Source organism: Diplotaxodon limnothrissa, linkage group LG12 (genome assembly GCF_057381915.1).
Source record: "Diplotaxodon limnothrissa isolate DT_005_m linkage group LG12, D_limnothrissa_male_GT1.1, whole genome shotgun sequence".
Classification (NCBI taxonomy): Eukaryota; Metazoa; Chordata; class Actinopteri; order Cichliformes; family Cichlidae; genus Diplotaxodon; species Diplotaxodon limnothrissa.
The window spans coordinates 28,304,334-28,317,548 of record NC_140607.1 but is presented as its reverse complement, the minus strand read 5'-3'; the positions used below and the strand labels follow the sequence as shown (position 1 = coordinate 28,317,548).

The following is a 13,215-nucleotide window of genomic DNA, read 5'->3' as shown; positions in this document are numbered from 1 at the left end:
TCCTCCTGCTGCAACACAATGCCCTTGGACAAATGGTGTAGTTAGTGCTTGAATGACAAAAGCACTCATACTACTGAGGGGTTCTCAGGCTCTTCATACCTGAATCCAGTTGAGAAGCTCTGGCACAGAAATAGCACCATAGGCTATTCAGATCCAAATCTGGGAAGAAATCCCCAAAACAACATCTGCTGTCTTATCAGGAGAAGTCCAGATGTTGTTGGATTTAATGGACTGATTCTTATATAGCACTTTTCTGCTCTCCCGGAGCACTCAAAGAACTTTATACAACACACCTCATTCACCCATTAAGACCTATTCACACAAGCACTTCTTTTCTCTATGCTTAAATGCTTCCTATCTAACATTCACACACATTAATACTTTGATGGACGCATCAGAGAGGAACTTGGTGTTAGTATCTTGCCCAAGAATATTTGGCATGCAGGCTGGAGCAGCCAGGGATCGAACCGCCGACCTTACTCCTGAGCTACACCCACCCTAATGTGCATACAGACACATGGGTGTCAAAAAACTAACTGAGCCATCTGAAGATGCAAGTCACATCAAATCAAATCAAATCACTTTTATTGTCACATCACATGTGCAGGCACACTGGCACAGCACATGCGAGTGAAATTCTTGTGTGCGAGCCCCACAAGCAACAGAGATGTGCAAACACAACAACACAAACGAGCAAAATACAAGAATGGCCAACCTGAAACTAATAAATATATGTACAATATATAATAGTGTATGCATTTCTGGATGTGTATACTAAATATTTTCCTACGTGTGTGTGTGTGTGTGTGTGTGTGTGTGTGTGTGTGTGTGTGTGTGTGTGTGTGTGTGTGTGTGTATACACATTTTTACAAATTAAATAGTAAAAAAAATAAAAATAAAATAATAATAATAATAATAATAATAATAATAAAAAAATATATAAAATATACAGAGTTGAATATGTGCAAAACAAGTGGCATTTATATACAGTGTGGAGTGCATAATGTTAAAGTTCCAGTAGTGAAGCTGAGGTGTCTATGACGTGTTCAGCAGTCTGATGGCCTGATGGAAAAAGCTGTCTCTCAGTCTGCTGGTACGGGACCGGATGCTGCAGAACCTCCTTCCTGATGGAAGCAGTCTGAACAGTTTATGGCTGGGGTGACTGGAGTCCTTGATGATCCTCCCCGCTTTCCTCAGGCACCGCTTCCTGTAGATGTCTTGGAGGGAGGGAAGCTCACCTCCAATTATCCGTTCAGAGCACCGCACTACTCTCTGGAGAGCTTTGCAGTTGTAGGCGGTGCTGTTGCCATACCAGGTGGTGATGCATCCAGTGAGGATGCTCTCAATGGCACAGTGATAGAAGGTCCTGAGGATGCGGGGGCTCATGCCGAATCTTTTCAGTCTCCTGAGAAAGAAGAGGCGCTGCTGCGCCTTCTTCACTGTTTTGTTTGTGTGTACTGACCACGTAAGATCCTCAGCCAGGTGTACGCCAAGGAACCGGAAGCTGCTCACTCTCTCCACAGCAGCGCCGTTGATGGTGATGGGGGTGTGTACTTCTCTGCACCTCCGGAAGTCCACTATCAACTCCTTTGTCTTTGCGACGTTGAGGGTGAGATGGTTGTCTTGACACCAGTGGGTCAGGGCGCTGACCTCCTCACTGTAAGCCGTCTCATCACCGTTGGTGATAAGACCCACCACTGTAGTGTCGTCCGCAAACTTCACAATGATGTTGGAGCTGTTAGTGGCTGTGCAGTCGTAGGTGTAGAGTGAGTACAGGAGAGGGCTCAGTACACACCCCTGTGGAGCACCAGTGTTCAGTGTGATGGGGGATGAGGTGATGCTGCCCAGTCTGACCACTTGGCGTCTGTCAGACAGGAAGCTAAGGATCCAGCTGCAGAGGGAGCTGCTCAGTCCTAGATCCTGCAGTTTCCTGTCCAGCTTCGAGGGAACGATGGTATTGAATGCTGAGCTGTAATCTACAAACAGCATCCTCACATACGTGTCTCTCTTCTCCAGGTGTGACAGGGCAGTGTGTAGTGTCAGGGCTATGGCATCATCAGTGGACCTGTTGTGGCGGTATGCAAACTGTAGAGGGTCCAGTGAGTCGGGTAGTGCAGAGCAGATGAAGTCCCTGACCAGCTTCTCGAAGCATTTGCTTACGATGGGGGTCAGGGCTACAGGTCGCCAGTCGTTCAATGAGGAGATGGTGGAGGATTTGGGTACAGGGACGATGGTGGCCATTTTGAAGCAGGCTGGGACTACAGACAGAGAGAGGGAAAGGTTGAAGATGTGTGGGAACACTCCAGCCAGCTGAGCCGCGCATCAGCGTGTGATTTAAATTGTGAACTTTGATCTTTGTTGAATCCGTCCTCACTGGATTGAAGATTTTTGTTTTCCACTGACTGCCGTTATGTCACAGTGAATTACTTATTGTATTTCAGAAACACTTTCCAAGTTGAGTATTTTATTCATCAGGACTGGATGTGCGACTTTTACTTTTAAAAGTCACATTAACTTAATTTCACAGCAGAGTATTTGAAAACCATTAGAAATCATAAGAATAACATTTGAGGTTTTCTGTTAGCGGAAGCTGTTTTCACATGCACTGCCGCGTGCAACATGTGAGAAAGCACAACTTCACACAACATCCTGAATGTACTGACGTTTTCCAGAGTTTATCTGTGAAAACAACTTTAGACACACACAACATTTCAGCGATAACAAAGCTGAAGACCTCGCTCACTGAAATCATTCATGCCCATTTTAAGCCTGATTCAGAGTTATTTACGTCTGTTTATTTAGTCAACCATGTAATTGTGAAGTGTGAAGTTTGTTAGGAGAAAAAGAAAATAATTCCACATAAAAAGGCAAGCAGGAGAAACCTCAACTTTCAAAAGATTCCAGACAATTAGATCTGTTTACTTCACCTTACCGAATATATTCTCACATTTCTGTTTACCTTGAAATCTTTTGGAGTAGATGTGTTTACAAATGGGGCGGCAGCTTGTTTACCATCTCAATAGATGTCAGAGCACAGCCTAATGTGAAGCCAAAACCTCCCAGTATCAACACTGTGCAAACACACAGTGTACTTTCCATTTTTTGCAGCAAGAGACACCCTTCAGCATAGCAGATATTTAATCTACAAAGGTGTGTGTGCATTTATAGAAATTTGTACCTCTTGTGAGGCTCTGTGTAAAGCCGACATATGGTTGAGGTTAACTTGAATGCTGCCGAACACAGAAGCAAACATCTTCAGCATCGCCCAGCACACGAATCTAGTCAAAAGAGGATAGTGGGTGGAGGGATGTATAGAAAGAAGAGATGAAAAAGTTAATGACAAGAGATGCACACAAGGCCGTAATAGACAAATGAAGCCAAGAGAAATAATCACCAATAATATAATTTAGGAAACAGTTTAGCACAAAACGGGAGGAAAGGACAGTGTTAAATGTGATGTTATGTAAATGAGACAGGTGGGGGCAAGAGAAAGTGGGGGAAAAGGATGGAGATAAAAAAAATGATGACATAGGAAAGAAGTGAATCAGTAAGCAATAAAACAGCAAGTGTGAGAGGATGACAGATGTAGATAGAGACAAAGTCTATAAATGAGGGAGACTGAGGAAGCGAGGAGAAATTGAATTTTGAAGAGATTTCTTAAACTTCAAGACAGTCAAAAAGTTTCTTTAGAAACAAAATAAAGTTTCCACTTCATTTCACTAGACATTTGAAGAATTTCTGACACTATCTGAGGCTACAGAAACATGGTCCCAAGAGATGATAGAGTCATAACATCCAATTTCAATTTAAATACAACTTAGTGCAGAGATCAAAAACACGCCGTCCACTAGCCGTGGACAAGTTTGTGTCTCAAACAGCTGTCAGTCATCTTGAAGAGCATGATGATTGACAGCTAGAAAGGCATTCATCTGTAAGCAGTCACACAAGAAGCTTTGAGCTGTCTTACAGTAGCACATAAGCATTTCTGTTTGTCTCTTCAACACAATTTAGGGTTTGGAAAGCCTATTGTTCTTCCCCCGAGTGACCAAAAAGAAGTAGGAATTTGTGATATCTACATATCTCCACTGACAGCTGACTATTCCAATTTTTTCCAGTAAAAATTCTTAAAACAATCCTGTGTACAAAAATGTAGAACATTCTTGTAAGACAGAAATCCGAAACCCTGAGCCTCAAATTCTGCTTTTTCTGCTGGTTTAAAAAAAAAAAAACATAAATAAACATAATTACTGAAATGAATTTTTTTTAATGAATCTGGCAATTATCTTGGGCTATTTTGTTGCTAATTAATATTCATAAGAGCTATGTTTCCCCCCCCCTGTGATTGGCCTGTTCGTCATAGCAACCACAGCTGTGCGTTTTTGGGTATCGCCAACTAATACTGCAAAAACACTAAAGCCAACAATGTGTGAGTTAAGCTCTTAACATTTTTCACTTATTCAGTCCATCTATGTAATGAAAGATGTAAAAGTGACTCATGAATGGCCACGTCACTTTAAAAGAGGCTTTTTTAAATTAATTTCTCCATGCTTGTTGGGGACTATTCTTCAACACTGATCCACAGTAAACCTACAAAGCACAAGGACGGTCTAAGTTCAATTGATGCAACATTGTTAATGTTCATTGTCATTAAAAAACATTCAGCAAATGGCTCATTAATGTGTTTTTAATAGTTTTTGGACAGAATAAACCCTCAATGAAAATGAGAAAAAGCTTTAAAGACCTTGAGTGCACAAATGATACTTGTTGGCAGGATCAGTTGATGGGTGGCTTTGGTGTTGTCGAGGCTTTAAAGGGACAGTTGACCTGATATTTTTTAGATGGCTCTTTTTTTTAGTCATTTTATTTTGGAATGCCCAGTTTTGGAGATATTAGCTGTGGACATGTCTGCCTTCCATCAAAGTCCTTCTACAGGCAAGTCTTGTCACTCGCCAGTAATACAGGGTGGGCCATTTATATGGATACACCGTAATAAAATGGGAATGGTTGGTGATATTAAAGTCCTGTTTGTGGCACATTAGTATATGTGAGGGGGCAAACTCTTCAAGATGGGTGGTGACCATGGCGGCCATTTAGAAGTCGGCCATCTTGGATACAACTTTTGTTTTTCCAATAGGAAATGTGACACATCAAACTTATTGGTAATGTCACAAGAAAAACAATGGTGTGCTTGGTTTCAACGTATGATCGTTTTGGTCACTGCAGTTGCCCGCAGCTTATCTGGATGATACCAACTGGTCTTCAAGCAGGTTTAACTTTCACGATAACGTCATTTTTAAAAAAGTTAAAAGAAAAAAAAATCCAGATCTTATACATTTACTGCAAAAGAGAAGGTTATTGGCCACAGAATGGGTCAAAAACAAGTACGTATACAGCACAACCAAAGTTAAAACTGTGGTGTATTTTTACTGTGTGTGGGCAGAAATTCAGAAACAGCAATAATTCAGTTTCCTGCCCGGCTCTTGACTGGCTCTTTGAGGGCAGGAACAAAAAAAACATAATTTTTGCCATTACAGAATTCTCCAAAGCCCAACAAATCCTAGATTTCCATTCAGGATTTGTTGAAATGCAGTCTCTCTCTTATACTGCTTCTCTTGATTACAATGGGAATAAATCTCAATTAATCTATTTTGTTACTTGGGGAAACATTTGAAAACTCAGCATCAACATCACGTTCATGAAAGTAGAGAAAGTTTCATGCAGGAACTATTTTCTTTATACCAAATTACGCCCGTTTACTGTATCACTGCGCAGAAGAAAATGAGCATCTACCCATGATGAGAGGCTTGTGAAAAAAAGTCAGTAACGATCATGTCCTCCAAATAAAAGACGCCGCACGCATCTTTTAGTTGGCAGATGGAGAGAGGACAAAAGAAAAAAATCTTCCATGAAACTGCACAATTTTGCACTTTATTTTTTGTAACCTGGCCATGACATTTGAAAAAACAGCTGTCACTGCTGAGTTTTTAAAAAAAAAAAGTATCTTTTGGCACTTTGAGCATCACAAAAAAGATGCCACCTAGTTCTGTTATATTCAAGAAAAGGCAATATCTCTAAAACTGAGCAACTCGCATAACAACAATGCATATGGATAAGCAGTCGTATAGACCTAAATTACATTTTAGAAAAGCAATGTTGCTTTAATGTTGAAAATACATAAAATTAACTCCTTAGCCATTATGGAGTAGCAGCGAATGAATGAGAATAAAATAGGAATTTCTCATAAATTAAGATGTGAAAATCTTTTAGAATCGTTATATCATCAAAAGGCTCATCTTTTCTGCATCAAAAGATTTAAAAAAAATCATTAAAAGAAATCGCTGCAGACTGCAACTCCATTTTTGCTTCAGGCACACCGATATGATACATCTCACTCGTTATTTCTAAATGAAAGGTCTCACAGCACAGCTCTGAATCAATATGCAAATGTGATGTATTAGTAAATACACACAAACAACCATCTTTGAACCTAGCTTTTTTTTTCCCCCCAATCGACTCATGCACACATAAACAAACCTTAAGACGCCAGAGGAGATGCAGGTGTTAATGAGGGGGAGGAATGGTGAGAGACAATCTAGCTGCCCGTGGCCGTCTCCCCCCTCAGGTGCTTTGTGCTCTGCTGTGAGCGCCTTCTTCACCCTGAAACACATGGTCACAGGACAGCAGGGTTAATACGGAACAAAGCTTCATTTGTGCTACACTTAGACAAACACCAGCCTTCCAGTAAGACAACAACACCATCCCTGAGTGTGGAGGTTACATAAAGGTTAAACTCAATTACACAGGAGGAGGGACAACAACAGCTTCAAACTGAGGAACAGTGACAGAGATTGAAACCTCTCCTCAAGTTATCCCATCTTTCTTCGTTCACTCTTTATAGACTGAGATAGCCTTACTTTTCTGTTCTTTGCATGTCTTTGTCTTATCTCCACTAGTCCTTTCTCATTCTCTCTCTGCAGAACTGCAGGAACCCGTTTCATTTTCTGTATCTCTGCCTATCATTTATTTACTCTCCTCCAGCATCTCTACTCCTGTCATCCTCCCTCTCTTTCTCCTCAGGTACCTGTGACTCTGACAGACTCGCTCAAGCCTGCCGCTAACAGGACTGCCGTAAACCTTGCACCCACTCACAAACAGGGCACAGCACACCCTCCGCACCAGCCAGCCTCGATACCTGCATACAATTCAAAGAAATGAGCATGAGTGAGAGCGCTGGGACCAAATAAATTTGTGTGGCTTTGCCCGAATGCGGTGGATTCTCATACTACCTGGTTTGTGTCTCATTGACACTCAGCAGGTTGTGGAAACCAAGGGAATAGTTTTGTCCAAGCTTCTTGCTCTAAGCAATGACAAAAACAGATAAAGATAGATGACCTGAATGTCAACATCAACCACGAATGGGCTGTGTGGGGCACAATCCAATTTACTGTATAAAAAAAGGCTATAGCTGAAGGACACTATGTGAATGGGGATAGCTACAAGAGGATCTTTATACTCACAACCTTTGCGTGCCATATAAAGTCAGCATTTTTTACTCAGTGAAAGAGATCCATAATTACTCTGCACACTCACCAGACTGTCTGGGGTGCACTGGTGGCAGCACTGGCCCACAACTGGCCTGAACTTCCCCAAACAAGGAGGCACAGTTTTCATCATTTTCCTGATCTTTAATCCACATGACAGCTGGGAAGAAACACAAAACAGACACAACACAAACAGGATGTCACATGCAGAAAAACCACAACCACATCCACTTTTTGAAATAACACTCAACTGCCATGTTATTACGTACATAAAGCTAAAACTAATGTTTCTTATCTTATTTGACTTTAATTTGTTGCACCCTGATGTCTTTTGAGCTTGTGAAATTTTTTCTGTCTCTTTGATTGGTTTAACTCTGAATTCATATCGGCACGCCATTACTAGCAGTGCAGTAAATATTAATACAGTTCCCATGTGAGCCCCTGTATCAGACGCTCCCTGTGCAAATCAAACAAACAGCTCATGCACTCAACAAGCCAGGCTGTGTACTGTATACTAATCAACCACACTTCAGGCCTCCCCGAGCAAGCTGACTGCTGGTCAGGTGTTCAAATATTTGCAGTACAGTACGATAAAACACGCCAACCGACTGATTATCATGGTCGATGTGTTGTGTTGATCAGGATTCAGAGTGATCGCCTGGCTTTGGGAAAAAAAGATCTAATCAATCTCCTAAGATCAATGACACTTTCTCCAAGTTGAATGATGATGGATTCCAGAAAAGAGAGCAGCTGACTGGTAGATAAGGTCAATTTAAAGACAAAACCTTATGATCATGAAAGTTTGGATCGAACTATCAATAACTTAAAGGGCCATACTCGTTCAGGGGAAAAGTACAAAGAAAAGAGGTAGACCAAAAAAATGAGAGGCATGCGGATTATCAGGCTAAACCTGTGTGTAAATAAGCTGGCCCAGCTCGATGACCAGAGTTACGCACTTATGTCTGCTCATTCCAAGGAGAAGGTAGAAATGCTTCGATCTGGATCTGATTTTACATTGTGCTGGCACGGCTTGTGCTATGTGATCACCACTTTCCTGGTGAGGAATTTTGTTTTTTAATGCATGTGAGTGGACTTATTGGGCATGACATCACTTTAAAGTTTTAGCTCATTTCAGTTTTGCTGAAAGTTTCAAGGCCTTGAAACTTGCTCAATATAGTAAAAGCTACATAAAAGGAACACGTGTGCGTTGGATTTGATTAGAGTCACTTAATTTTGTTGTACTTTTGTGAGTTTTAATGGAGTTTTAAAATCATGGGGTGATCTATGAATCCCTCCTGGTGGTGCATTGAGATGCTGCTGTGAAGTCTGATCACAGAGCTATTCAGCTGCCACAAAGCTTTGCATTCATAAGCTGTGGTGTTTGGAAACTCGACAGGGAATAGAAATAATTAAAGTAGTGATGCTTTCAAAACAAAATCTTTCAATGTACCATCAGTTAGAGTCATCCAATAAGGAGGGCAAAAAAAAAAGTTTATTCGGCTTCTACATATCAGAGGGAATTTTCTCTAGTTGTGCATTATTATATCCTGAAAACTTAAAAATCAACTCACAAAAATGAAAACATTAGACTGTTGTTTACCTATTTAAGGAAGTTATACAAAGATATTTATGAGGCAAAAAGTGTGTGAAACAGCTCAGTATTTTCTGTCACTCCGCTGTGTAACAAAAACTGCAGCTGCATTTTTCCAGTGACTTTGGGTTAGATCTGCATGCTAACTTGAAAGAACTTCTGCTCTTCCACAACAGTTTTTTAGATTAAGGTGAGTACTGATTTGATCATCCCAAAATATTTTCTTTACTTTCTCAGGGGCTCTTAGGGAATAAAATCATGCCAGCAAAATGCATCCAAGACCAGAACAGATTCTAACCCTGGTCATCTGTATCCTGCATAGATTCTGCTTTATCAGCTTTTAAAAATACAGCTAAAAGTCTAAAAGCTATGTCGCGTTTTCAGTAGCTGTTCAGTGGGCCAGATTGTCGTCTTTGGCGGGCTGATGTTGGACACTACTGATTTAGAGCCATAGAGATATTTCAGCGCCAAGAGCCCGACTCGCCTTTGCTGTTCACCTTGGCAGCTCATTACTTGTTGTCAAAATTGTAAAATTTAAATTTTAAAAGATCTGTAAAACTTGAGGAGAGCTAAACTCATGATTTGTTTGAGCTACGCAACAGTCCTGCTTGCTTACTTCGTCTTTAGCAGAAAACCCCAAACTCTTACTATGCAACATGAAATCTGTCTGAGTTGGCCCGCCAAGTCCACCTACACAGCTAGGAGCTGGCACACAGGTACATCTTAGGCCCCTGAAGGGTTATATCAAGATCAGATAGTTTGACGTCATTGTGTTGCCTGGCAACCACCAACCAATGCGCTAAAATGACCCATTTGTAGCATTTATGCGCCCAGAATCCTAAAAACACCTTATAAAAATATTATAAAAGTATTGTTTTCATTTCAATAGCAACATTCATATCCACAAAGTCAAAGGATGCACGACAGAGCACTGTGAAAAACTCTTGACTTTCTGAGATAATTTTACATTTCACCCTGCCACTCTGATTGGCAACAGCTTTTCTTTCTTTCTAATATGACAATGATCCCAAACAAAATGCCAATGCAGTAAAAGCATACCTAGATAGAAAAACACAAACTATCAGTCATGGATTGGCCTCTCCAAGGCCCAAATCTCGACATTATTAAAGAAGTGTGCGATCATCTTTATACAGACAGGAACAAAAGGCAGCCAGCATCCAAAAAAAGAGCTTTGGATGTTCTTCGAGAAGCCCGGAGAATTATTCCTGAAGACTACTTGAAGAAATTACAAGAGAGCTTGCCTAAGAAAGTTCAGGCTTTGTTGAAGAGTAAATATGGTCATACCAAATATAGATTATATTAGATATATATTTTTTGTGACTTAAAAACATTCAAAATGACACCTGTAGAAATCTGCATTTCTGGAAATCTATAGGGAACAAATTAGTAGCAAATACTGCGACTAAATGTATCCTTTTCAAACCACTGCTTTTAATTTCTCTGTACAGATAATACATACTACGAAGTTTAAATCCTTTTTGAATGCTTGTTAATGATTTCCTCTTCCTCTCAGTCTTTATGCCGATCTACGCTAATCGCCTCCAGCTGAATACCTAACACACAAAGTCAGATGTGAAAATGCTACAGTATAGACGTCCTCATTTCGGTGCAATGAAATACATAGGCATATTTACCATAACGTCAGTATTCCTTTAAAAATTATATTCATTTGTTGACGGGCATGTATGAGACTCACTGATGCATCACATCCACTGATTTGGCACATCAAACAGAATTAAACACAAGGGGCCACGCATGTTCTCTCGTGATTGTGAAGAACAAAGCTTTTGAGATTAGTGCCCGTGGAGTAAGTGGGAGATGACAGTGGGAGAGAGACATGCAGGCAGTTCTTACAGCGGGTCTATTCTGCTGAATTGGAAGTGGAAGGACTGTGTCTTTGTTTATCCCATCATTCTTCTCCTGCTCCATGGTGAGGCCCCTGCTGATTTACAACCACAACCCTAAAAAAACAGAGAGAGATTGGGTAGGAAAAAAAGAGTATGAGGAGTCATGTCAAAAATGCTGCATTCTGACGTTATGTTGGATTATACTGTAATGTATGCTTGCGATCACATGTAAATGTTTTTAGTGCTTTTTGGAATAATTTGAAGGCATTTCATAGGGCTCAGAGAAAGACTTCCACCTTGCGATTTAAGATAACAAACACTCATCCACACACAATCTCAGCTTCCTTCTTGATAGTATCTCCCAATGCCCTTAGCTACAATTTCACCCACCTAACAAACCCTTTTCTTGCCCTGCACCATCACAAATTCTCTCAAATTCTTCAACACGCCTTTCATTCTTTTCAAATTAAGGGATATCAGCCTCTTGCTGCTAGTATCACTGAATTGGTCTCCTATTGCTTCCTCTTATTGGACTTCTAGTGGCAAACTTCACTTTAAAAGTTTTCTGCTTACTTCTATATGCAGGTAGGAATCAAACAAGGACAGAACTGCCATTAAGAGGTTAGAGATGTTGAAGAACTCGAGGCTGTCCTTGCTCAGCAACACACAGGTGAAGCTGCACGAATGCTCACTAGTAGGTTATAAATCATTAAAAGCAGGGAACATAGCCATCAGCTGAAAAACAGCTCTTATGTAACTGATGCTGGTCCCTTGCCCACTCTGAACCGTAGTAATGAGTGTTGGCAACATAGGTCACAGTGTAATACAATCTAGCTTAAACAGGTTATCTAATTGATAGCACTGGCTGTGGTGGAGCTCAAGTGAGTAATCATCTGAAATTAAGGTAGATTTAATTCAGATTAATTCAAGTTCACACTCTCCAAAGGGAGAGCTACGCAAGCATAAAAGCCACCATCCTGAGAGAGATTACCTTTGGTTTGTATAAGGCTTTTGATTCTACTACAAAAGGGTGAAGACGTGTGCTGCTGCCTTCAAATAAACCTTTTTCTTTGGCTACATCAACGCAATTCAGGAGTCTCATTAGGCACAATGAAAGACTCTTCCTTTGCATCTCTGTCTTTCACTGTGTTGATCCCATTCTGCCCTATTAACTTTGCTAATTAAAACTTAAGCCCTCCCCATGGGAAGACGCTCCATTTCAACTGGCTCAAGTTCCCACATTCATTACCAACTCCTGTGGGAAATGGCAGACATTGATAAGAGCTTCCCAGGGCTCTGTAGTGTTTCACAGGTGCGGCAGGTGATGAAAGAGACAAGGCAGCAAAATGGGAGTAAAGAGTGTAAAACTGTAAATTACACAGGCAGAGAAACAGCAAAGTCTCTAATGGGGTTATATAATCCACTCAAGGGAATACAAGACCACATGGAAACAGCTAGAGACAGCAGTATGCCAAGGCCAGGTCAACGTAACACTGCAAACAAGATTTTAATTTTCTATGTGCCATCTTACCAGTCAACATACAGTACAGAAATTAATGCAGTCGTGTAAAAACATTCACTTCAACATTGAGATCTGGGCCGCAGGTACCTCCTTAGAGCACTCATATTTATTCTTGCTTGACTCTTCCACTCGTTAAAACTTAACTGATCAATTATAGTATTTAATTAATATGCTGTAGTTTGCCAACGTGACAGCTCAGACCTAAGTGGGCCCATGATGAGAAATAATTAAGAATTAATAAGATTAAAAATCAAAAGCCATTAAAAGATGCCAGGACAGATTAGAGTGAGGATCATTTTAGAGCAGCAGTCAAAGGGATGTCAGCTGGTGCATTCATGTCTAGGGTAGGGTTAACCAGGAGTTAATAGCAGAGGCTTTAAAGGGGGTGTTATTGCTTTTTTCCTGCTAAATATTTTTTATTCTTGGACTATTAGAGTAGCTTTACATGATTTAAAGTTGCAAATTAGAGTTGCACCCATTGGCATCGGTCAACTACATTGCAAAGTACTGATTTTTGCAGCTTCCAATTTTCTTTCCGAGATTTATAAATGACACCAAAATCAACTTTTATTCAATGCTAATTATTTTTTTCATATTTTAATGAAATGAAATTAATAAACTTTACAATTTCCTCCAAACCTTAGTAAGTTACAGGTTTCTCCTCTTACATAAACAACTGAATATAGTATATTT

At 40.4% G+C, this 13,215-nt stretch overlaps 1 protein-coding gene across 4 annotated transcripts in view; it reads right to left on the bottom strand.

Moving 5' to 3' along the window:
* The window catches only part of gpat2 (glycerol-3-phosphate acyltransferase 2, mitochondrial), a 40,881-nt gene extending 29,799 nt beyond the window's left edge, over nt 1-11,082 (bottom strand). For 2 of the 4 annotated variants that reach the window (XM_085368491.1, XM_085368492.1), the window contains exons 1-6: nt 11,008-11,082; nt 7,591-7,701; nt 7,287-7,357; nt 7,082-7,192; nt 6,535-6,657; nt 3,179-3,278 (exon numbers count right to left, since the gene is read on the bottom strand). In XM_085368491.1, the coding sequence (XP_085224617.1) occupies nt 3,179-3,278; nt 6,535-6,657; nt 7,082-7,192; nt 7,287-7,357; nt 7,591-7,701; nt 11,008-11,082 (591 nt within the window). Of the gene's footprint in view, nt 1-3,178; nt 3,279-6,534; nt 6,658-7,081; nt 7,193-7,286; nt 7,358-7,584; nt 7,702-7,965; nt 7,983-11,007 lie in introns of all 4 variants that reach the window. The other 2 variants (XM_085368494.1, XM_085368493.1) reach the window with 2 other exon arrangements.
* Nucleotides 11,083-13,215: the final 2,133 nt, after the last annotated feature.